Here is a 25064-nt window from a genome sequence, read left to right as displayed (position 1 = left end):
GTGGGTGTGGCCTCCTTTGTGGGAGTGGCTTGCCGCCCATGTGACCGGATATGAAGATGCCAACGACACTTGTCAGAACCACCTTAAATTACCTCACACACAGCACTGGCATGCATAAGAATAGGATGTAAACTTGTTTTTTAAAAGGCATCTTTGGTTTGCGTTAAAACAACCTCAACACACGCAATGTTCTGATTGCACCACAAACGCAGTAGTCATCCTTACCTTTCACAGAGGCACTGAGTTTTATAAATATGAGCATGATAGTATAGAATAATCATATCCAAGGACCAGTGGTGGGTTTCAAAAAATTTTGGAACCTCTTCTGTAGGTGTGGCCTGCTTTCCGGGTCCACTGGTGGAACCTCTTCTAACCGGTTCGGTAGATTTGATGAACCGGTTCTACCGAATAGGTGCGAACTGGTAGGAACCCATCTCTGGTGCTTCGTCACTGGAAGGAGTCACTTGACAGAAATGGGATAGGCTCTCCTGCTTGAGCAGGGGGTTGGACTAGATGACTTACAAGATCCCTTTGCTAGAAACAGCACCAGAATGTTTCCTTCCTGCCTTCCTTACAGGATTAGCCCTGTAAAGTGGAAAGAAACAAAAAAAGATTTCTTCCAACAATCAGTTCTCTGAGCTGCTTAGAAAGTTAACAACCGGTTCTCCCAAATAGGTGCGAACCGGCTGAATCCCACCACTGACCTACCCATAGCACCCCCAACTGCCTATGCTCCATAGTGTGCATCTGCCTGCTGTTGCTAAATCTATTATTAAATATATAAATTATATTATGTACACTGAGAGCTAATGGGTAAATGCCATACTCCAGGAGATGGGTTAATAAAATCTTTTTACTGTCCACACCTGCTTCAAGCAATTTATGTACTGACTTTTATGATATCACCAGATGGACATCAAAAGCACAGATTACCTCGTAAGAAAAATGCCAGGATACATGCACATTCATATTGTGGAATGGACCATGAATTATTCATTACAAATAGGCCCATAAAATCTAGAAAAATTAAAGAGAACAGAAGTGCCAGAAAAAGAAAATATGATGGAAAAAGAGAGTAAAAAAAACAAGTTCAAAGAAAAGAACAAATTTAGTATGTGAAAACTGAAGGCAGTGAGATCTTCCCCAAATTAAAATAAAAAATAAAAATAAATCAAGTATCTTTTAGAAGCTGAGGTGGCGCAGTGGGTAGAGTGCAGTACTGCAGGCCACTTCAGCTGACATATAAAATTCTTCCCACAAACTCTAAAATCTCTTTCTCCTGCTTGAGCAGGGGGCTGGACTAGAAGACTTCCAAGGTCCCTTCCAGCTCTATTCTATGTTCTATTCTGTTTAACCCTGATTCCTAGTATTTCTGATGTTTTAGATCTGTGTTATTGACAAACCATTAACATTGGAATGAATTTGATCATTTAACAATTTAAATAAAAAGAGCTGAGGTGGCGCAGTGGTTAGGGTGCAGTACTGCAGGCCATACAGTTCAGCGGTTCTAATCTCACCAGCTCAAGGTTGACTCAGCCTTCCATCCTTCCGAGGTGGGTGAAATGAGGACCCGGACTGTGGGGGCGATATGCTGACTCTGTAAACCGCTTAGAGAGGGCTGAAAGCCCTATGAAGCGGTATATAAGTCTAACTGCTATTGCTATTGTTGTAGAAAAAGACCAAAGAAATGTGGAGGGGGGGGGGACATTGGGGACTGGATATGAAGATGCTGATGACACTTGTCAGAACCACCTTAAATTACCTCACACACAGCACTGGCATGCATAAGAATAGGATGTAAACTTGTTTTTTAAAAGGCATCTTTGGTTTGCGTTAAAACAACTTCAACACACGCAATGTTCTGATTGCACCACAAACGCAGTAGTCATCCTTACCTTTCACAGAGGCACTGAGTTTTATAAATAGGAGCATGATAGTGTAGAATAATCCTATCCAAGGACCAGTGGTGGGTTTCAAAAAAGTTTGGAACCTCTTCTGTAGGTGTGGCCTGCTTTCCGGGTCCACTGGTGGAACCTTTTCTAACTGGTTTGGTAGATTTGATGAACCGGTTCTACCGAATAGGTGCGAACTGGTAGGAACCCATCTCTGGTGCTTCGTCACTGGAAGGAGTCACTTGACAGAAATGGGATAGGCTCTCCTGCTTGAGCAGGGGGTTGGACTAGATGACTTACAAGATCCCTTCCAAATAAGTTATTCTGTATCCTGTATCCAGAGGTAATACCCATTTGACTGTTTAAAGCTACAGGAGAAAAAAGTGGCTAAAATGGTGATAGCTTTGCCCCTAACTTTAGAATAAGACATTGTGGTCTGGAGACCTGAATGGGTCATATATTCCTACATTAAAAAATAAAGATGCATGAATTACCAATAATTGATGCTCATTCCTCAGTTGCAGAAAAATTTACTAGCTTACAAGAAAATAAAAATCCTACATAGATAGGAAAATGTCAAATAAATTAGATTTTAGGAAGGGCAGACATATGAGATCTGATAGCCAATGAGAATTGGAAAGCCGAGGGAACAAAAGAATACAAGGAAGTTTATCTTTGCTGCATTGACTGCACCAAATCTTTGTGTACATTATGTAAGAATGTGGAACCTATTAAGTCTAACGGGTGTGCCAGAACACTGGACACTGGAAGGAACAAAACAAGTATTGTGACAGACTATACTGCTTCAGTGAGATTCAAAAGAAGTTGGAAGGAATAATTTTAAATTCATCATAGGTCTGAAACATGCCAAATGCTTTTCCAAACTGCTCAGTTGTCATGCACGCACATTTCTTTCTTCCCAATTGTTTTGAACTGGCAACTTTAAAAATATAATTTGGGAGTATTTTTGGGGGAGGATAATTAAATGTTGGCCATAAATGCATAGCAGACCGTTAAAAGATTCATCTTTGAATTGCAAAGTATAATTTTACCTGTTTTTTTAAAAATAGAATTCATACTACTTTAAAAAAACATTTGTAATTCAAAGAAAATGAATGTTGGATTACTTACCATTACTTAACATTTAAGAACTTCTGCAAATATGAGAATTGGATCTTAATATTTTTAATAAACCTTTAAAACTTCAAATTAGACGTAGTCCATGGGATATGACACTAAATAATGGCTATTCTCTTAAGAACCATTTTCTTTCATAATACAAATCTAGAATTTTCAGGAGTGCAAAGACTTTTTGGTAAATCGCTAGAAGACATTACCTATTTAAGTCTCTGTAATTAAACTTTTCATAAGCTTTTCATAATCACTTCGTACTAAGGCCATGATAGAATCAAAAAAGCATGAGAAGGAACCCCCCCCCCCCTCTCACTGATCTGGAACAATGCTGACCCCCTTAAAGAACTGATAAGGGTTTTAAATTCTGCAACTATCAGTTCAATTGCTTTGCCGTGATTATAATTGTGACCCAACAAATGCGCGCACGACAAAAGCGCGCCGACAAAACCGCGGTGTGAAAACCACGACATCATACACACGCTCACAACGCACCGACAAAACCGCATCTACAAAAGCGCGATTTCAGTTAAGGTAAGGGTTAGGTTCATGGTTAGGTTTAGGGTTATGTTCAGGGCTAGGTTTAGGGTTAGGTTTAGGACTCGCGGTTATTACTTGTTTGTTGAAGGCGCGCTTTTGTCGGCGCACTGTTGTCGGCGCGCTTCTTCGCTCATTCGTCGGCGCGATTTAGAACTTGCAGCTTTTTCACCGCGGTTTCATCAGCGTGCTTTTGTCGAGCGCGCATTTGTCGGTGAACCGATTATAATTACACTTGGATAAGGTCAGATTCTGGGCAATCAGTATTTCAGCAAAACAGACATTTAACACTATGAAATAAGATGAATCTAACTATGTATCAAGATTCACAATAGGAAATAACCAACATGTACTCAAAAGAAATATTTTAACATAAGCGGCTTGTTTACTGTATACTCTTGCTTTTAAAAACAATATTTTTAAGCTTAACTGCATGTTTTCTCCTACAGAATTGGTCATTGATAGTACATTCCTTGAAATTATTTTTCATGTTGCACTGACAATAATACTCAATATTTTATTTAGTACTCAAATTATTTTTTCGAAGGGAAGAACGACTTCTCGATAAACTACATACTGAAATAAACTGGAGTCTATTTCCTTATCTATTTCTTTTTCAAGTTTCAGTGACTGTAGGAAGATTATGATGTGTACACTGTAGATTTTCAAACCAGCTGTTTCTAATGTAGTTCTTTGTCAATTCTGTATGACAAGAACAAGTCTGGAGCGCTACTTAACAGGACATACTATAAAGAAATGCAAACTCAGCAAAGATTACCTGTAAAATAGAACACAGAAAGAAACCAGCATTTTACACTATATTATCTAAATCCTCTTTCAGATATAGGGTCCTTACCTGTGCAAAAGGGCCTCTGTTGCTGTCAATCTAGACCAGGAGCACAACTGGAATTTTAAGACCATGTGAATGCCTGCATTCAGAAAAATTACTGTCACGAGAGACATGCCTTCTCACAAAAGGGGCATTTACTAGAGGATGAACTAGTTTTTCAGGATGCTCATTGGCAGCCCGTGGGGGGTCAAAGCCATTCCTTACGTAAATATGGTCCCAGCTTTTGGTGCTCTCTGACCCACCAGCTGAGGTGGTGCAGTGGTTAAATGCAGCACTGCAGGCTGCTTCAGCTGACTGCAGTTCTGCAGTTCGGCTGTTCAAATCTCACCGGCTCAGGGTTGACTCAGCCTTCCATCCTTCCGAGGTGGGTAAAATGAGGGCCCGGATTGTTGTTGGGGGCAATATGCTGACTCTGTAAACCGCTTAGAGAGGGCTGAAAGCCCTATGAAGCGGTATATAAGTCTAACTGCTATTGCTTAGAGTTTGCTAGAACTTTTTTAGTATTGAGTGAGCCAGACACTCTGGTAATTGGGAGAACACAGAACAAGTTGTCAATGACAAAAAAACTAAATTTGATTTAGATTATTCCCTCTGTAGTTAATTAGTATAATTTGATAAGCTTTTGGAAGGGCTGCACACAAAAGCTTTTCCAGAGCACATATAGTCCCAATTTATTGTTTTCCAGCCTCAGAGAATTGAGTTTTTAAAAAAGGGTTGTTTCATGCTGTATTATTGTGGTTATTGTGCTCTTATATGTATTACTTATGCTTTCAGAATAAGTCTCTGGCATGAATTTGCCCCCCACTCCCCCATCAGATCAGAAACGCTTAATATTTTCCTTGGAATCTGCTACCCAAAAGCCAATGATTTGCAATAGGTTCTTATAGTTGGGATTCAATTATGGCAACTTTCTTTTACATTGTGTACTTTGGACATGTGTTCCATTTATAATTCCCACCCAATGTGAGAAAGGCTCATTTAACTTCTATGTGCGACGTCTAGGCCGCTAAACATCAGCACTTCTGCATTAGATATAAACTATAAGTGCTTTTATGAGTATTTGGTTCAAATATTTAGTGAAAATTCTGGGTTCACCAACAAATGCGCGGATGACAAAAGCGCGCCGACAAAACCGCGGTGAGAAAAAGGCGACGTTGAAATCGCGCCCACAACAGCGTGCCTTCAACAAACAACACAAAAACAACGTAATAACCCTAACCCTGAACCTAACCCTAATCACGCTTTTGTCGGCGCACTGTTGCGGGCGCAATTTTGACGTTGCCTTTTTCTTGCCACGGTTTTGTCGGCGCGCTTTTGTTGTGCGCGCATTTGTCGGGTCACAAAAATTCTGACAGTGACATTCTTGGTCAGATGTTAAAATTTAACAGACAGAATACAGGCAGTCTTCCACTTACAACTATCTATTTAGTGACCATTTGAAGTTACAATGGCACTACAAATGTCACTTATGAGCATTTTTTATACTTACCACCACTGTAGCATCACCATGGTCACATGATCAAAATTTGGATACTTGGCAACTGGGATGTATTTATGACAGTTGCCCTATCCTAGGGTTGCTTGATCACCATTTCTAACCTAGCCAGCTTCTGACAGACAAAGTCAGCGGGGAAAGCCAAATTCGTTTAGCAACGGCATGGTTCATTTAACAACTGCAGTGATTCAACATGGCAAAAGGTCATAAAATGGGGCAAAACTCACGTAGCAACTGCCTTAGTTAGCAATGGAAATTTTGGGCTCAATTGTGCTAGCAAGTCAAGGACCACTTATAGACGGAATTGGTCGCAGCTCAAGGAAAAATCATAGGGCCTTCTTCAGCTTCAAACCAACTGATTGAAGAAATATAACTGAGCTTCAATACGTGTGTTCAGTTCCAATATTTACCTACTAAAGCAGGGGTCTCCAACCTTGGCAACTTTAAGAATTCCCAGAATTCTTTGCTGGAGGGGGAATTTTGGGAGTTGAAGTCCGCCAGGCTTAAAGTTGCCAAGGTTGGAGACCCTTGTACTAAAGTGTCTCCTTGATGATTTAAAGGTCAAGATTTTTTGATTTTGCAAAAATGCCTTTTAATAGGCGATGCCATGATTCAACAACTGTTTCAATAGCATGTATAGTAGATGCATGCGTTCACAAAAGATATTTGGGAATAGAACGGAAGTAAAAATCACATTGGCTGCAAATAATTTTTGTAGTAGTTTGACGTGAATAAATGAACATTTAAACACTGGCATTACTGCGTATATACTACAATCCTGTGTATGTTTGTCTTTACTGTCTGCTAATGTAGGGGACAACATGCAGTTGTTTTCAAAAATTGGTTTCATGTTAAAACAAAGCAGCATAACTTTTTATTTGCAAATACATGATTTTGCTATAATGGAACCCTGCTGACAAATATTAAAAGATAAAGGATTAAATAAGATTTTATTGTCACATTTACCTTTGTCAAAGTTGTACATTTAAAAGTTTCTGAGCAAGATTAAAAATTTATCAAATGAACTGATGAGATGGCAACAGCACTTATTGAACAAACTGCACTAATAGGAGCTCGTATACCCAAAGTTAATAAAATCCAAATATTTTTTTGTTAATTAGAACAGGCTACAGCAATGAAAAAAAATGCATCATGTTAAGGCCAAAGAATATATTAAGTAGTGGAATAGAAATGTTTTACAGTCCCAAATATCCAAGGAGATAAATCATTTAAATGCTATTTTTTTATTAATTAGAGACATAGAAGACTAATAATAAATAGATCCCAGACTGTTTAGCTATTGAGATTTTAGCCTGAGGAAGTCTGACATCTTTTTTAAAAAAGGAGGGGGGGGAGGTTGGATATTAATGAGAGGAATTATGCATGATCAAAACACATTGTCATAGACTGAACAGTTTACTATTTGGTAATTGGAATAAAAGCCAAATCGGATGCTTAAATTGCACTGCTTTTTTTAAAATCATGGGGGTTAAAAAAATACCCACAAACCTCCACCAACCCTGCAAACATATAGAAAAGAAATAAGTGCATCCAATATTTTGAGCAGAATCTGCTTCGTGCTTCCAAAAGTAGAGTTTCTTCCTTCCCAATAAGAAACACAATTTAAATTTAAGAGGACATTTTCAAGTTAAGCGCAAGTGTGGGCATTTTTGCAAGTTAAGTTGCAAGAGCTTATCACCTTCATTAAATGTTCAGCGTTTATAGTTTTCTAATACAAAACTCTGACATAAAACTGACCACTTCCACTATGTGCTTTCATGTGTTATGAACCAAACCGAGACAATAAGGATAGTGTGGCGAAGTCACATTAAATCCACCAACGTCAAAGTAGTATGCTTAGGACATTCACAGATGATTTACTGGTAATCGTTTTCCTACATAAAAAGGCAACCATAATGTCAAGTGATTTACATTAGGCCTGTAGAAAAAAAGATTTGAAACAAACCCCATCTCTATTGAAAGAACATGCAGAGAGGATAATTCACATTTGTTCCAATCCGGCTTCTTGGAAATAAAGGTTTGTTTGTTTATTCGTTTTCCTGGCAATGATTTATTTGGCTTCATCATTAAAAAGCCTGCTGATTTAAGTCCTTTAGAAACAACCTCTCTAAAATTCAAGGCATGATAGTACACGAGGTAAGGTTTGATTTAAGATCATTAGAGACCATGCTTAGTTGTGAAATCCCTTTTTCTTTTTCTTTTGGAAGGCATGGCGACAAACTGTTTCAAATTTCACTTTGCTATTTACCAGTACATCCCGAATCTCGTCAATCAGTACAGGTTGATTATCTTCATGGTTCCATTACAAAAACTTGTAAAACTGTATCAAAGTGAGTAAGCCATCTTATAAGTTCAAAGTCTTTTTTTTATATCTGTTGTGCACAATAATCCTCTTGTAGCTCTTTTCCTCAAAGTTAAATTCCAAAATATTTCTGTAACAATTAGGAAAGATAGTCCTATCTTTAAGCTCTATATTAAATCTGCGAGATCTGAGTGTTCCTGGAATCTCCATCCACGTGTGCTAAGGATCGAGAATCTCTTTGTGCGTATTCACTGTCAGAAGACTCAGTAGGGTCAAGCGAATTCTCATAGTCACTGTCTTCTGATTCATTAACATTCTCATCGGTGGTGGTGGTGGTGGTGTGGGGACAAGGCTGCATGGACGTCCCACCGCCTGAATACTTCAATCCCGTGTTTGTGGAAGCATAACTGGAAGAGCCCACTGCTTGAGGCCGAGGCATAAAAACGCTGCTTTCTAGAACCCCAGGACGAACAGCGCTGTCGTGATTGGTCACACTGAAGTCAGCGTAAGGAGGGGGAGGATCAGAAGCATCCGATTCTTCAAGGCTACTTTCCACAACAAATCCGGGATGCGCTATTTGTGGGATAAATATAGGCTCCGAGGTGTCATTTGACATTTGCCTGTTTAAGAGAGTCTGTTGCAATCCTAGAAAAGTGGAAAAGTAAAGATTGTAATACCAACCAGTTAGATCAAGACAATTAGTTTAGGCGTCTTCTAACCTGCTTGTTGAAAAATTTCTACGTATCAATGGGAAAGGAATTTAATACGTAGGTTGTATTCAATTGGTAAGCCAAGGATTTAGGTGAAACAAGTATCAAATAGAAATAGAAATCTATTTTCTTATAAATTACTTTATTATTAGCATGATTAATATTTATATACTTTCTTTATTTTGTTATCTAGCAAAAGGTGGTGCAGTGGTTAGGGTGCAGTACTGCAGGCCACTTCAGCTGACTGTTATCTGCAGTTCAGCGGTTCTAATCTCACCGGCTCAAGGTTGACTCAGCCTTCCATCCTTCCGAGGTGGGTAAAATGAGGACCCAGACTGTGGGGGGCGATGTGCTGACTCTGTAAACCGCTTAGAGAGGGCTGAAAGCCCTATGAAGCGGTATATAAGTCTAACTGCTATTGCTATTGCTAAGTATGTATTCTTAGGGTTCTCGAAGGATAGGCAGGAAAATAACTTTTACAATGGGTCACAATACATACATGGAGTCTGTCTACTTATCAAATTATGACACAGAGGACTAGCCTCCTGCAAGCGTAAACTGAATTTTCTTCAGGTGGTTTAATTTCAAGTAGCTTAACATAATCAAAGCTGCAACTCACAGTTGCTACACTGACGTAACCAAAAATAGAATTTTTAATGGAACCCGAATCACTAGAACATTAAACTGAGGTTTCACATTTCTTTGTTCTTTATATTCACTATTACAAAAATCATCTGAATTAACATTTATACAATTTTTTCTGGTTTTTTTTTTAAACTTAACAGGTAGCTGGATCACAATTCATTTGTCATCCAAATGTCAGCAGAAATTGCATACTGATGCCATTTTTTTTCTAGTTTCTTTTGTGGTACAATATTAGATTACTACTTTGTGCACCTTGGCATCCTTCCTCCATGTTACTAGGAGGTGTTGTGGAGATATGAGTATGTCTACTTTGGCAACCTTCCATGTGTCATAAATCTCTAACTCTTGGAAGGAAAGCTACAATTTCTAAGCAGGCATTTGGTTTATGATGGCATCTCATTGGCAAATGAAATGTATGCTCCAGTCTTATGTTTCTCAGACCACTATACTCTGAGACGAAGTAGGAAGGGAAAAAAGTTAGATAAATCATATACCCAACTAATCACACACCAAAGCATTTTTGTTATCTCAACATTCAGCCATACTGACAGAAAAACCTTTTAAAAAGAATAATACACAATAAATACACTAGTAAGACTTTCTCAAACTTCTTACAATATGTGTAACATTCGTAAATGTATGTATAGGGATTTAACAATTTTCTACACACTATCTTTTTTTTAAAAAAAATTGTGTGCGCGCATCTTCTCTTCTGGAGATATTGCAACTTTTGAATCCTAAAAGCACGTCAAGCTGGACCCAGATTTCGCTTTCATTCAAAGAAAGAATTGAGATTCAGCAGAATCTGCACTGAATGAAGCTAGTTTTTATCATATATTTATCCCCTCATACTGTAGTTAGAAGTTTCCGCAAATCTCTGGAATGGTTTTTCAGACAGAAGGGAAAGGAGATTATGGTTCCCCCCCCCCCCATTTTCCCAATTCCTTCAGTAAGGACTCCTGTGAATGAATTTATGCTTGTGGGTAATCTGGAGACAATCCAGATTTTTTTACTCGTTTACTTTTGCATCACTTACGACTGCTGTATAATATTACAATGTGGACATTCACAGTATCTCTCTGACATAATTATGTTTTGGCAGCTCCTTACTCTGTAGTGTGGTAAAATAGTTTTCTCTCTATTTTTTAAAAGCATCCCACAATTGTGCTGTCCTCTGTACTAGAGTTCTTGTACGGAATTAATGAAGAAACATTACTGCCCTCATGGCAAAATGCAGAGAATTATCCTTGCCCTGCCATTTAGTGAACCTTTTAGTTTCAAGCTGCATCTGAAGCACCACACACATTGCCACGGGCGCTTTTGCTAGTCCATTGATGCCATCTAAGCGACCTGTCATTGCATGAATTCAGTGAATAAAATTCAATTTCTCTGATGACTTTGAACTTTCAAGTAGCATCTGTACTTTAATGATAGTAATACAACAGATAGATACAGGTTCTTTATTTCCCCCTTCAATATAATGATTTATATTTCTCGGTGTTTAAAGGTAATAATGGGCAGTATCAGAGGTGGGTTCCTACCAGTACGGACCTATTCGGTAGAACCGGTTCGTCAAATCTACCGAACCGGTTAGAAGAGGTTCCACCAGTGGACCCGGAAAGCAGGCCACACCTACAGAAGAGGTTCCAAATTTTTTTGAAACCCATCACTGCCACACACACACACACACAAACACACACACACAAAGAGACAGACTGACACAGAGAGAGAGAGAGAAAGAAAGGAAGAAATAAATAAATAAATGAAAAAAGAAAAAGAGTGAGAGATGAAAGAAAAAAAGGGACAGAGAGACAAAAGGAAAGACTGACAGACAGACAGAGAGAGAGAACGAACACATGGCTGGTAAGCCACTCCCACCAGGTCACATGGGCGGCAAGCCACTCCCACAAAGGAGGCCACACCCACAGAGTAGGTTCCAACAATTTTTGAAACCCACCACTGGGCAGTATACAAAACTGATGGGTTCCTGTCATGACATCAGGTAAACCCAATTATAAAGGAGGAGAAAGTTAATTGACAAATCGCCCATCACACCAGGCTGGATGTTCTTATCTTCTTCCTCCTCTGGGGCTTCCTATTTGCTTATTCATTTTTTTTCATCTCTTCATTTTAATAGGAATGATACCAGCACAGGAATCTTCCATGGAAGCCAAAGAACCATTTATCTAAAGATCCAGGGCAAATCCAGGTATAGATTGTTTGTTACAAGTGCCAAAGCTTACATTTATGTGGAAAATCCTATGGTTGTTACATTTACTTTCCATAACTGAATCAGGTCTGATGCAAGCGCTAGCAGAAGGAATATGTTGTTCTTCTGATACTCAGGGGCTTTATTTAATTGCCCATCCGGTAAATGTTTAGTAAGTATATGGAAATATATTGCTGAATATATTGCTTTACACCATCTATGGCAGTGTTTCTCAACCTTGGCTACTTGAAGATGTCTGGACTTCAACTCCCAGAATTCCCCAGCCAGCAGTCGCTGGCTGGGGAATTCTGGGAGTTGAAGTCCAGACATCTTCAAGTAGCCAAGGTTGAGAAACACTGATCTATGGCAATGATGTGCTTGTGATACTTCAGGAGACAACTGGGTAACAGCTGAGATAAACAGAAAATGTATATAACCCAAATTTGAAAACATCTCCCCCCCCTTTTTAATTCTTCATCCCATACCCACTCTGTTTCTTCTTTACTCAGCTCTACTCACCCAACTGCAACCCTAAGCTAACACGACAGTTTATTTACAACTATACAGAACAGAATGCATCTTTCAGTTAAAATTATAATCTGTACCCATTATTTATATACTCTCCAGGTGAAACTCTTTGGTCTTTTCAGTGAATGTTTTAAACTTGTATAATTTACTCCTAGGCCTCCTCACTATTTCTTCATTGTATATAGAGCCGAGGTGGCGCAGTGGTTAGGGTGCAGTACTGCAGGCCACTTTAGCTGACTGCGATCTGCAGTTCAGCGGTTCAAATCTCACCGGCTCAGGGTTGACTCAGCCTTCCATCCTTCCGAGGTGGGTGAAATGAGGACCCAGACTGTGGGGGCGATATGCTGACTCTGTAAACCGCTTAGAGAGGGCTGAAAGCCCTATGAAGCGGTATATAAGTCTAACTGCTATTTCACCGAGGTGGGTGAAATGAGGACCCGGACTGTGGGGGCAAGTTGCTGACTCAATTTGCTAAAAAATTTGTAAACCGCTTAGAGAAGGCTGAAAGCCCTATGAAGCGGTATATAAGTCAAATAAATAAATAAATAAATAAATAATATTCAATTAGCACAATTACACCAGCTAAAATATTGGCACTGGACTGGAGCTACATCTGAACTTATGCTACTCCTCTAGTAGAAATGACATATAAAATTGAATTTAGTCATTACACAAATAAACTGTTTCTTTCATTATTTCAAAAAGGAAGGCAGTTACAACAGGGAAAGCCTATAAAAATCAAAGCTCCAGCCATGGTAAAAGAAGAAGATCTAACTAGAAACCATGTAAGTAAATATATATGCTCAGATGTACACTTTGCTCTGTCTATCGGTATCCCTCTGCACGAAGTGTATGTAGCAGGCCTAATATTTGCATTAGGAAGGGCGCCACTCACTTAAAATTATTTCCCAAAGTAGCAATAGCAATAGCAGTTAGACTTATATACCGCTTCATAGGGCTTTCAGCCCTCTCTAAGCGGTTTACAGAGTCAGCATATTGCCCCCAACAACAATCCGGGTCCTCATTTTACCCACCTCGGAAGGATGGAAGGCTGAGTCAACCCTGAGCCGGTGAGATTTGAACAGCCGAACTGCAGAACTGCAGTCAGCTGAAGTAGCCTGCAGTGCTGCATTTAACCACTGCGCCACCTCGGCTCATGGGATTATCATTAAAACGAGTATTCCATTGGCAGAACAGGGAGATATAAACTGAAATAGCAACTGACTTATTTTACCTCCCTTAAATAACAGGAGCATAGTAAAACATAACGCAGCTGACTGCAACATCGATTTTCTAAGAGAGTTTTTTTTAAAAAAAAATTACACGAGAATCTTACTTATTTTCTGCTCTTTTTCGTTTTTCCTTTGAGAGATTTGCCTTTTTAGCTTATTCACCTCTGCTTGGAAAGATTCAACGGTTCGCTCGCTTTTCTCTACATCTATGCATACTGCCTAGGAGAAAGACAACAAGGTTATTCGACTGACCCTGCCCACCCCTGATGCAGAAGAAACTATATGGATACCAGTCACCACAAACTGTCTAGTATCAACCCATCTGTCTAGTAATTCTAGGTACTTGTACTTGACGCCTCTTCACCCATCGTGGGTATAGGCGACTTCCATGGAAATTTGACGCCACTGTTTTCGGTCCTGGGCTAGGGTTGTCAGGTGGTGCAGCCAGTCGCTATTATATGATTTTCGGCTAAGATTGAATGGGCGCATGACTATATCTTCGGCTTTCCGTTTGAAGTGACGCAGAGTGGTTATGGTTAACCAATTCTAGGTTATTACCTTTAAAGCCCTACATGGCCTAGGACCTGGATATCTCCGTGACCGCCTCCTGCAACATACCTCCCAGCGCCCAGTAAGATCTCACAGGGCGGGCCTTCTCCAGGTACCGTCGACCACACAATGTCGTCTGGCGGCCCCTCGGGGAAGAGCCTTCTCTGTAGCTGCCCTGGCCCTCTGGAACGATCTACCCCCTGAGATCCGGACCCTCCCCACTCTCTCGGCCTTCCGAAAGTCTGTTAAGACCTGGCTGTTCCGGCAGGCCTGGGGCTGTTGATCTTGATTGGACTTCAACCCCATTAAAATCGAGTGTATGTTGTGTCTCTTTTAATTTGTTTCTGTCTTGTATTTTAAACTCTTTTTAATATTTTTAAACTGTTTTTTTGTGTGAGCCGCCCGGAGTCCTCCGGGATTGGGCGGCATACAAATTTATTAAAATTGACAAATTGAATTGAATTCTGGTTAAATATCTATTGTAAAATTAATGATAAAAAGCACCATAATACAAAGTTCAGACCTATTGATTTGGAGGTTCTGCAAAGGCATCTCATTAAAGGGAACTGTACTTCATCAGCTATATTTTATTTTAAATTATTTCTGAAGTGCATGTCATGGCACACACTGGCCATGACTTAACAGTAAATGAGACAACCTCCTTATTCATAGCTGGATTCCATTCATAATGCCTCTCCCCCATATTTTTAACATGGAATTAAAAGGTAAAGATAGAGGTTCCCCTCGCACATATGTGGTAGTCGTTCCTGACTCTAGGGGGCGGTGCTCATCTCCGTTTCTAAGCCGAAGAGCCAGCGCTGTCCAAAGATGTCTCCGTGGTCATGTGGCCGGCATGACTAAATGCCGAAGGCGCACGGAACGCTGTTACCTTCCCACCAAAGGTGGTTCCTATTTTTCTACTTGCATTTTTACATGCTTTCGAACAGCTAGGTTGGTGGCACTAGGGATTTGAACTGCCAATCTTTCTGATTGACAAGCTCAGCATCTTAGCCACTGAGCCACCATGTCCCTGAACATGTAATTAGGTGGCTACTTATGGATGTAATAATAACTGATTTTGAAATAACTGGAATCCAATTCAAGGGACGATAAAGGAACTAGAAACGGGACTTAAAGCTACTAAAATAAAGAGTGCTATGCGCAGAAAATGTGATTGATTGGGGTTTTTTTTTGCCAAAATTGTACTATCATACATTTAAGATCCTTTATGAAATATTTAACAGAAAGAGTTAGGTATTTATACATGAGTCCAATCTTGCCAGCAAATCCAAACAAATTCCTACTCTTGAATGCAGTTAGAGATTCTGCATTTCACCCATCAAGTATCACTAAGAGATCTAATTCACATTATTTTCAATTTGATTTTATTGAACTTTTTGCACAATGCACTTTTAATCTTAAAACAGGCTGTTTTAGCTTTAGTTTCTTTATACTGCTACCTATTCTAATAGTTTTCTATTTTTGCAAATATTAACACTGTAGCTAAAATATATATTAAATACAGGTAGTCCTTGACTTATAGCAATTCATTTAGTGACTGTCCAAAGTTACAATGGTGCTAAAAAAAGTATCTTATGACCGTTTTTCACTCACAACTGTTGCAGCATCTCAATGGCCACGTGATCAAAATTAAAATACTTGGCAACTGACCAGAGGTGGGTTCCTACCAGTTCTCACCTTTTCGGTAGAACCAGTTCGTCAAATCTACTGAACCGGTTAGAAGAGGTTCCACCAGTGGATCCGGAAAGCAGGCCACACACCTACAGAAGAGGTTCCAAAAGTTTTTGAAACCCACCACTGGTCCTTGGACATGATTTTTCTACACTATCATGCTCATATTTATAAAACTCAGGGCCTCTGTGAAAGGTAAGGATGACTACTGCGTTTGTGGTGCAATCAGAACATTGCGTGTGTTGAAGTTGTTTTAACGCAAACCAAAGATGCCTTTTAAAAAACAAGTTTATATCCTATTCTTATGCATGCCAGTGCTGTGTGTGAGGTAATTTAAGGTGGTTCTGACAAGTGTTGTCGGCATCTTCATATCCGGTCACATGGGCGGCAAGCCACTCCCACAAAGGAGGCCACACCCACAGAGTATGTTCAAACAATTTTTGAAACCCACCACTGCAACTGACTCATATTTATGATGGTTGTGGTGTCATGGGGACATGTGATCACCTTCTGCGACTTTCTGACAAGCAAAGTCAATGGGGAAACCAGTCGCTTAATAACCAGGTTACTAACTTACCAACTGCAGTGATTCACTTAACAACTGTGGCAAGAAAGGTCATAAAATGGGGCAAAACTCACTTAACAAATTTTTTACTTAGCAACAGAAATTTTGGGCTCAATCGTGGTCATAAGTCGAGGACTTCCCATACAAAATAGTTTTCTGTATGTTATTATAACATAAAAAGTTAAGATTGCCAAATTTTAAAATAAAAGGAGTTACCTGTACTTTTTCCTGAAGTGCATTATAAACCTGATAGATAGCCCTGATGTCCTTCATCACTCCATCTTTATCAAAAAAATCAGTACTAAAAATACAAAACATAATGTATTAGAAATAAATCATAGTCATATCTTACTCATTATCTGTTACCTTTAAAGTCAATTTATATTTCCTACGTGGTCATACATAGACTACCAATAAGGGGGCAGGCTGAACCAAGGTAGGCCTCAAGCCTGAACCAAACTAGGGTTTCATGATATTAAGCTTTAACTGTTCACATAGAAATTGCAAGGTTTGCTTTTAGGACATAGTGTGGTTAGACACGAGTTAGAAGGAAGTCGGCACATGAAATATGCTGAAGCGAAGCATCTATTTTGGCCTATTTGCTGGCTTGGTTGTTATTCTGTTTGGTAGACACATATTGTTAGTTCCTCAAAATACATGCTATGTCTGTCCGTTGGCTGACCTGTAGACATACTTTCTGTAACTCAAGGGCAAATCTTGAGGGGTGTTTCCAAAACTAACAGATGGCTTTAGCTGAAAGTGATAAACTATATAAGGAATTTCCTGACTTTCACTCATTGTTCAGGCCATTGTTTATTCTGAACCTGCGCAAATAAACTTTCCTTCTCTGAAGAGCTGGCTTGCATGTTCCGTCTTTTCTACAACACGAACGCATGAACTGATATGGCTGTTTGCAAATCCAATTGTTTTTGCTCAGCCCGCATTGATAGCGTCAAAGAAATACACCTTAGAGAAATTTAACTTACACATTAAAAAAGCATTCTTCATTTCCCCTCATTCCCATTAAATTACACTGAAAAAAAAATACAACTATAAAAGACGACATGAGTCTATATGCTGCAGATACCTGCATGTATATTCTATGTGCAGGATACCCTGGCATGTCCCTATGTTTCTTATGCTAACCTTGATCAACACTTTCCTACATTGCTAGAAACTAGCAATGATATAACAAAAGAAGATAATCAAGAAAAGTGCATGCATATTGAAATCTATGTTTATTTCTTAATATGCCAAAATTGGCAATGAATAGGTTTGGAAACATTGCTTACCCATGTTCTTTAATAACTTTGGTATAGTTTTGAGAAGTATTTGGCACTGAAGAGACCTTATATTCTTGCTGGCTTGTGTTGCCCAAGTTAGGGATAGTAAGTGACACTCTTTGATTATACCTGCATAAAAGAAAGTTCAAATAATTAATAAACATCGCAGAAATTCCTGAGATTTTAAGCACAGCAGTAATTCATGTTAACCAGATTTTTTTAAAAAAAAATAGGGAATAAAGGCTACTATTAACTGTATCTATAGTTAATTATAATGTTTAAATTGAATCTGGAGTGACTATTAATTTAACAATTGCCTAGATAGTAGACAACTGTTAATCTTCCATTAACTGTACATTCATTCTTTTTGTAATACTACAAAAATGGAAAAAAATGGTTTGCTTTCTCAGTGATATCTAAATTATACCTAATGGTTTTTAAAAAAATTCTTTCTTTTGTCTCAAATAGAGAAGTAGGCTAGAAGAAAACTATTTCAATTAAAAACAAGGGACAGAAACTCGTAAATCAATTCCATTGATTAAAATGGCTCTTTCACTGTTTTTCAGCTAAAATTTTAGTTAATTACTTTATTGATTTAATCTTACAAGTTGTAACTGTATTTACAACAAAGCGTCATAGAGAACCAAATTTACTTTCATGACATGCTAGAACACTAGGGTTAATATAGGTATCTGATATAATTCACTTTTTCCTGTGTTTAATTATTATTTTATTAAAAGTACAGTTCATAAAAATCCCTCCCCTGTATAATAAAAATAATTTACCTTCGATTTGGTCTAAAAAGGACATATTCTAAAGCATGTGTAGAATTATTTGCAGTGGAGATGAAACTGAAGAGAAGGAAGACAAGGTCAGGTACTCCAAGTATCTGTGTCAGCTGTTTATGGATGATGTGTTCTCTATATGACATTTGTTGCTGAGTATTCCTTCTAAATCTATACCATCCAATAACATTCTGCAATAAAAAAAATGAGTAATGTTTCATTATTTAGACACAACCGTTCGATACACCATGGCCATTCTAAGGGGTCAGTCTAACCTGGGAAAGTGGGTGGGGGAAAGTAGCAATAGCAATAGCAATAGCAGTTAAACTTATATACCACTTCATAGGGCTTTCAGCCCTCTCTAAGCGGTTTACAGAGTCAGCATATTGCCCCCAACAACAATCCGGGTCCTCATTTTACCCACCTCGGAAGGATGGAAGGCTGAGTCAACCTTGAGCCGGTGAGATTTGAACAGCCGAACAGCAGAACTGCAGTCAGCTGAAGTAGCCTGCAGTGCTGCATTTAACCACTGCGCCACCTCGGTTCTAGTATTCTAGAGCAGTGTTTCTCAACCTTGGCGACTTTAAGTCCTGTGGACTTCAACTCCCAGAATCTCCCAGCCAGCTATGCTGGCTGGGGGATTCTGGGAGTTGAAGTCCACAGGATTTAAAGTCGGCAAGGTTGAGAAACACTGCTCTAGAGCAATGAGGTTAGTAAGGCGGCTTGCTTCTGATCACCTGGTAAGCTTCAGTAACTAATTGCAGAAGCATACCATTAGTAAAGAAACACTTATATTTCAGGAACTGGGCACTTATGGGCATCAACTGATGTCTGTAGAAAAAAAGAAGAATTTTAACTCTATTTTCAAGCAGCAGAATGAAAGACAGAGGGTTTTCATTATCCTGCTTGACTATAGTCCCTAGGTTATCTTGTAATGGTTTAAATTGGAAGAGGAAGAGAATGTTGAGCCATTCAAAAAAAATACATTTGAGGTCTGGGAAAATACAAAATGTGGTTTAAAAAACCCTTTGCTTTGATTGTGTTAGGTACAGTGTGAAGCTGTTTGAATTTTCAGTCTTTCTGCATAAATATGTCCTGCGAATCCCTTGGACTTCAAGGCGATCAAACCAGTCAGTCCTGGAAGAGATCAACCCTGACAAGGCCAGATCCTGAAGATGAAACTCAAATATTTTGGCCACCTAATGAGAAGGAAGGACTCACTGGAGAAGAGCCTCATGCTGGGAACGATGGAGGGCAAAAGAAGAAGGGAATGACACACAGAATGAGGTGGCTGGATGGAGTCACTGAAGCAATCAGTGTGAGCTTAAATGGACTCTGGGGGATGGTAGAGGACAGGAAGGCATGGAGGAACGTTGTCCATGGTGTCGTGATGGGTCGGACACGACTTTGCAACTAACAACAACAATAACAACGTCCTAAAATGTGATTTGTTTCCCACAGAAGTCCTAAAACTAGATAAAGAGAACTCAATTGAAGAAATGAGTCAGAAAAGTTCATTTATTCATTGAGGAAAATGATAAGTTACATATTTGTCTTTATTAGTTTATCTACCACTGCTTTATAAGTTGAAATCAGTAACAACGATTTGATTTGATTTGATTTGATGCTGCAGGCAATTTTACCAGCATTCTTTTTGATTGAAATAAACTGTTCATTTTCTACTGCAGTTTAAATTAAAAACAACTTTGAAAAAACAATTGACTTGTTTCTATGCTTAAATAGTTATGCCCTGAAATGGAACCTCTTCAACCATTCAGAGAAAAAATCAAAACAACCATGGTTCATAAATTTCATGCCTTTTACTATTTATATGCTAATGTACAGAGTATGGGAAATAAAAAAGAGGATCAGTTAGTATCAAAGATAAATATGATTTATTAGGTGTAATAGTAATCTGAAAGAATGATTCCTATGACTAGAATAAGGTAATTAAAGGAAGCAATTTAATTAATCGAGGAAGCAACAGATGCAACAGAAAAAGAAGAGAAGTTGTACCACATGTTAACATGCTGTCAGAATCCCAAATGTAGGAAACAAAAGAAACAAAAAATGTAGTATTATTGTTGATGTCTAATATTATCTTCCATCCAAATAGAACAGGGGTAGTCAACGTTTTTATACCTACCACCCACTTTTGTATCTCTGTTAGTAGTAAAATTTTCTAACCGCCCACTGGTTCCACAGTAATGGTGATTTATAAAGTAGGGAAGTCAATTAAATTTTAAAAAGGAAAGTGCTTCAATATCGGACAAAACCTGTACCGCCCACCATGAAAGCCGGAACGCCCACTAGTGGGCGGTAGGGACCAGGTTGACTACCACTGAAATAGAAGATGTGGATCACACCTTCAAAAATCAAACTGCACATCATTCAGCGAGGCATGAAGCTACAGTGAAAGGAGACTTGAGGTAATATGTGTCTCTGCAACACATGGTCCTTACAGGAAATTCCCTATTTGTTCTGCTGATTACTTCCTACTTTACATGTGACTGGAAATCACAAAAGGATTGGCTTGATACTAACCAATACCATATAGCGTTATGGGTTGCATAACGCTAGAGTTTTTGACTTAAAATGAAAGTGTGCATTTTCAAACATATATGTTGAGCTTAAAAGAATAAGGTTAATAAATTCGGTCAATGGGAGCCTGGAACAGGAGAAGCTAATAGGAAAAGGTGCTAAAAATGGATTGGACTTCTTAAGAAAAGATATTAAAAGCACAAATGCAAACAATGCCAGCAAGGAAGAACAAGGTTAGCAGAAGACCCAACTGAAAAAACAAAACAAAAGAATGGATACATGCAGTCAATGGAAAGGGACCAGGACAGAGGTGGGTTCCTACCAGTTTGCACCTATTTGGTAGAACCGGTTTGTCAAATCTACCGAACCGGTTAGAAGAGGTTCCACCAGTGGACCCGGAAAGCGGGCCACACCTACAGAAGAGGTTCCAAAATTTTATGAAACCCACCACTGGTCCTTGGATATGATTATTCTACACTATCATGCTCATATTTATAAAGCTCAGTGCCTCTGTGAAAGGTAAGGATGACTACTGCGTTTGTGGTGCAATCAGAACATTGCGTGTGTTGAAGTTGTTTTAACGCAAACCAAAGATGCCTTTTCAAAAACAAGTTTACATCCTATTCTTATGCATGCCAGTGCTGTGTGTGAGGTAATTTAAGGTGGTTCTGACAAGTGTCATCGGCATCTTCATATCCGGTCACATGGGTGGCAAGACACTCCCACAAAGGAGGCCACACCCACAGAGTAGGTTCGAACAATTTTTGAAACCCACCACTGGACCAGGATCACATACAAAAAAGGACAGGCAAGTAGCTCAGAAATGTAAAGCTGGTGTTAGTAATCCAATAGGCAACTGGACTTTCTTTTTTTTTTTTTCCTTGAAAACGTTCTGCTTCTCATCCAAGAAGCTTCTAGAGTTCATTTGAAAAATTGGTGAGAAACGGAACATTTTCAAGCAAACAAACAAACAAACAGAAAATCCAGTTGCCTGTCGGATCACTAACACCACTTTTACAAAATCAAATCAAAGTTTAAGGGTAGACGTTTAAAGTAATTTTAAAAAATAGCTTCTGTATAAAGGTTTAAAATAAAAGACTTAGTGTGATGGTTAAGCCTAATAGTACACACAAGAATCAATACATCAGATCCTTATTTCTGTTTTCAATATATGAGAAACAGAAAGTCGGCAAGTTGAAGACCAGTCAAATGTAATACCTAAAAGAATTCCACAGAAGACAATAAAAAGATCAGCCTGCAATCAAATTGAAAATGATGTGTTAAGCGTCAGAAATGAGTGTGGATTCGTCGTGAACAAATCTTGCCATACCATGTTTGATACACAGTACATCTTGATGTCAGTAAAACATCAAGACAAAGTACCACATAGTTTAGTGTGGGCTGGATTGCAAGATTATTAAATCAAAATCATATTCAATGTACTCAGAAATCGGGAAGATAATAACCAAGTGAAATGCCACAAGCATCAGTCTTAGATTGTCCTTACTATTGCTACTAATGGTTTGGAGAGACTGGAGGAAATAATTATTATATTTGCAGATGACACAAAACAGATTAACCGAAAGAAATAAAACTAGAAATGATCTTGATAAAATAGAGAAATGTGATGAAAATAATGGATTGCATTTTATAACTGTAAATGCAAAGCGCTTCACTAGCAATATGATATGGTTGCAAAAAAAAAAAGATACTGTAAATGCTATTTAGGCTGTATCAAGCAGCACAGCATCCATTCACTGGAAGTAATAGTTCTGTATTATTCTGCTTCAATAAATCACCATCTTTTGTGCTATTTTGGGTGAATAACTTTAGGAAGAATTCAGAAAAACTGGAGCAGATTCAGAGAAAGGCAGTAATGATCCTGGAAAGTACCGTATTTCCACCCATATAACCCGCCCACGCAAATAACCCGCCCACGCATATAACCCGCGGGTTTTCCGGATCGTGTAAAATATCTTCCGTATACCCCGCCCACGCATATAACCCGCCCACGCATATAACCCGCCCACGCATATAACCCGCGACGAGTAAGAGAGAAGGGAAACAGCTGAGATGGGGGGGGAAGAAACGGAGAAACAAGCCTGCGCAAGCTGGGGAAGAGGAAAGGAACGGAGGAGAAGGAAACAGCTGAGATCGGGGTGGGGGAAGAAACGGAGAAACAAGCCTGCGCAAGCTGGGGAAGAGGAAAGGAACGGAGGAGAAGGAAACAGCTGAGATCGGGGTGGGGGAAGAAACGGAGAAAGAAGCCTGTGTACCGGTAAGCCTCCGATCGTGTAAAATATCTTCCGTATACCCCGCCCACGCATATAACCCGCAGGGGGGCGCTGTGCATGTAAAAACCGCATATAACCCGCGGGTTATATGGGTGAAAATACGGTAGACATTAAGTTATGTGAAGAGAAATTGGGTATATTTTGCCTTGGGAAAAACAAATAGCAGCATTTTTCAAATGAATGAGAGGATTTAACAAAGAAGCCAAGACCTGTGCTCATACAAGAGCAGGGATAGAGAATAATGGATTTAGGTTACGGGAAAGCAGATTCCAATTAAGTATTAGGAAAAAAATTCCCCGGTGCTGCTTAACGGTAAAACCAATTATGTAGAGAGGTGGTAGCTTCCCCTTTACTGTACATGTTCAAGTAACAACTTAAACAACCATAGATCATTGATGCTTTAATTCTTGCACTGATCTGGGGGTTGGCATCATAAGGTAGACTAGATCAGGAAACTAATTCCACAGGGAGACTAGAATTATATTTTATTGAAATAGGCTAGTAACCGTATCTTGCAAGTCTGCGTGTTATTGGCTTCTGGATGGTTACTGCAAGATCATCACCCACATATAGCTCCCTAGTTGAATTCAACCACTGAAATGGCTCTTTTCAACTGTGTAACTCTACAATGATTTTATGCATTTATCAGATTTAGAACGGTCACCTAACTCAAAACAACTGAGATGCTCGGCAGCATATAATCCACAACAAGCAAACAATAATGAATCGATATAGTTAAAAGCAGCAGTAAAAATCAATAGGCAATTGGGAAACCCAGTCGATATTATAACTGGGTTAATAATAGGTGCGCGCCTAGTGAACTGGTGGGAACGCCAGTAGGAACCCACCACTGGCGCATGTGTATGGTTATTTTATTTTAGAGGCAGGTATTACAGTGGAAAAGACAGGCCTCTTGGAACCTACTGGAGGACATTGCTTCAAGGAAGGGGCCCAAATTATGCCCATCCTACTAGAGCAGGAATGTCAAATTCCTGGCCTGCGGGCCGGATGCGTCACACGCTGGCCATGCCCACTCCCGGTTTAGCGAAGGGGAAAAAAAGTCCCGATACAACATGTGACGCAGCTGTGAGGACGTGAGTTTGACACCTCTGTACTAGAGGGTGTGGGAAAACTAGAGACCATGGGGATGGATTTTCTGAAAAGTAAATAAAATTGGCTGGAATGAATTCCAAAGAATTAATTAGGCCTTTAGTATGATGCTTAGTTCAATTATATCACATTATTCTCCCATTTTGGGGGAATTTTTATCTACATTTGATTATGTATGTATCACCCTATATACATACATACATACATACATACATACATACATACATACATACATATTTAGAATTACAACCCCCGGTATGCCCAAATATGGGAGGAAGATCACTACTTCCATTCTCTGTCCTTCGGCTCGTCACAAGAGACCATCCAGACAGAAACCCAATATTTTTACTGTTGCCTTTTTGTTACATTTGTTGTATTTGTGCTGATAAATAAATATTCGATTCCCAGTAAGGGTATGGCTAGCTGATGAGAGCTAAATAGCTTGAAATAGATCTATACTAGTCTCCCTTTATTTATTTATCAGCACAAACACAACATACATATATATATATATACTGAAAGACTTAGGTGTAAATTCATATATATATATATATATAGATAGATAGATAGATAGATAGATAGATAGATAGATTATATATATATATATATATATATATATATATATATATATATATATATATATATATATATATATATATATATATATATATATATATATATATATATATATAT

General features: G+C 38.9%; 1 protein-coding gene across 1 annotated transcript in view; it reads right to left on the bottom strand.

The window, feature by feature from the left end:
• Positions 1-6828: 6828 nt before the first annotated feature.
• The window catches only part of ABRAXAS2 (abraxas 2, BRISC complex subunit), a 33176-nt gene continuing 14940 nt past the window's right edge, over positions 6829-25064 (bottom strand). The window contains exons 5-9 of the mRNA XM_087725964.1: positions 18427-18617; positions 17651-17770; positions 16575-16659; positions 13657-13771; positions 6829-8873 (exon numbers count right to left, since the gene is read on the bottom strand). Of these exons, the coding sequence (XP_087582090.1) occupies positions 8401-8873; positions 13657-13771; positions 16575-16659; positions 17651-17770; positions 18427-18617 (984 nt within the window). The 3' untranslated portion in view covers positions 6829-8400. The remainder of the gene's footprint in view (positions 8874-13656; positions 13772-16574; positions 16660-17650; positions 17771-18426; positions 18618-25064) is intronic.

The sequence above is a fragment of the Thamnophis sirtalis genome, unplaced genomic scaffold (genome assembly GCF_051295495.1).
Source record: "Thamnophis sirtalis isolate CommonGarterSnake01/CBP01778 unplaced genomic scaffold, rThaSir2_p1.2 scaffold_11, whole genome shotgun sequence".
Classification (NCBI taxonomy): Eukaryota; Metazoa; Chordata; class Lepidosauria; order Squamata; family Natricidae; genus Thamnophis; species Thamnophis sirtalis.
Note: the sequence above shows the minus strand (reverse complement) of the source record. Positions and strands in the feature narration are given on the sequence as shown.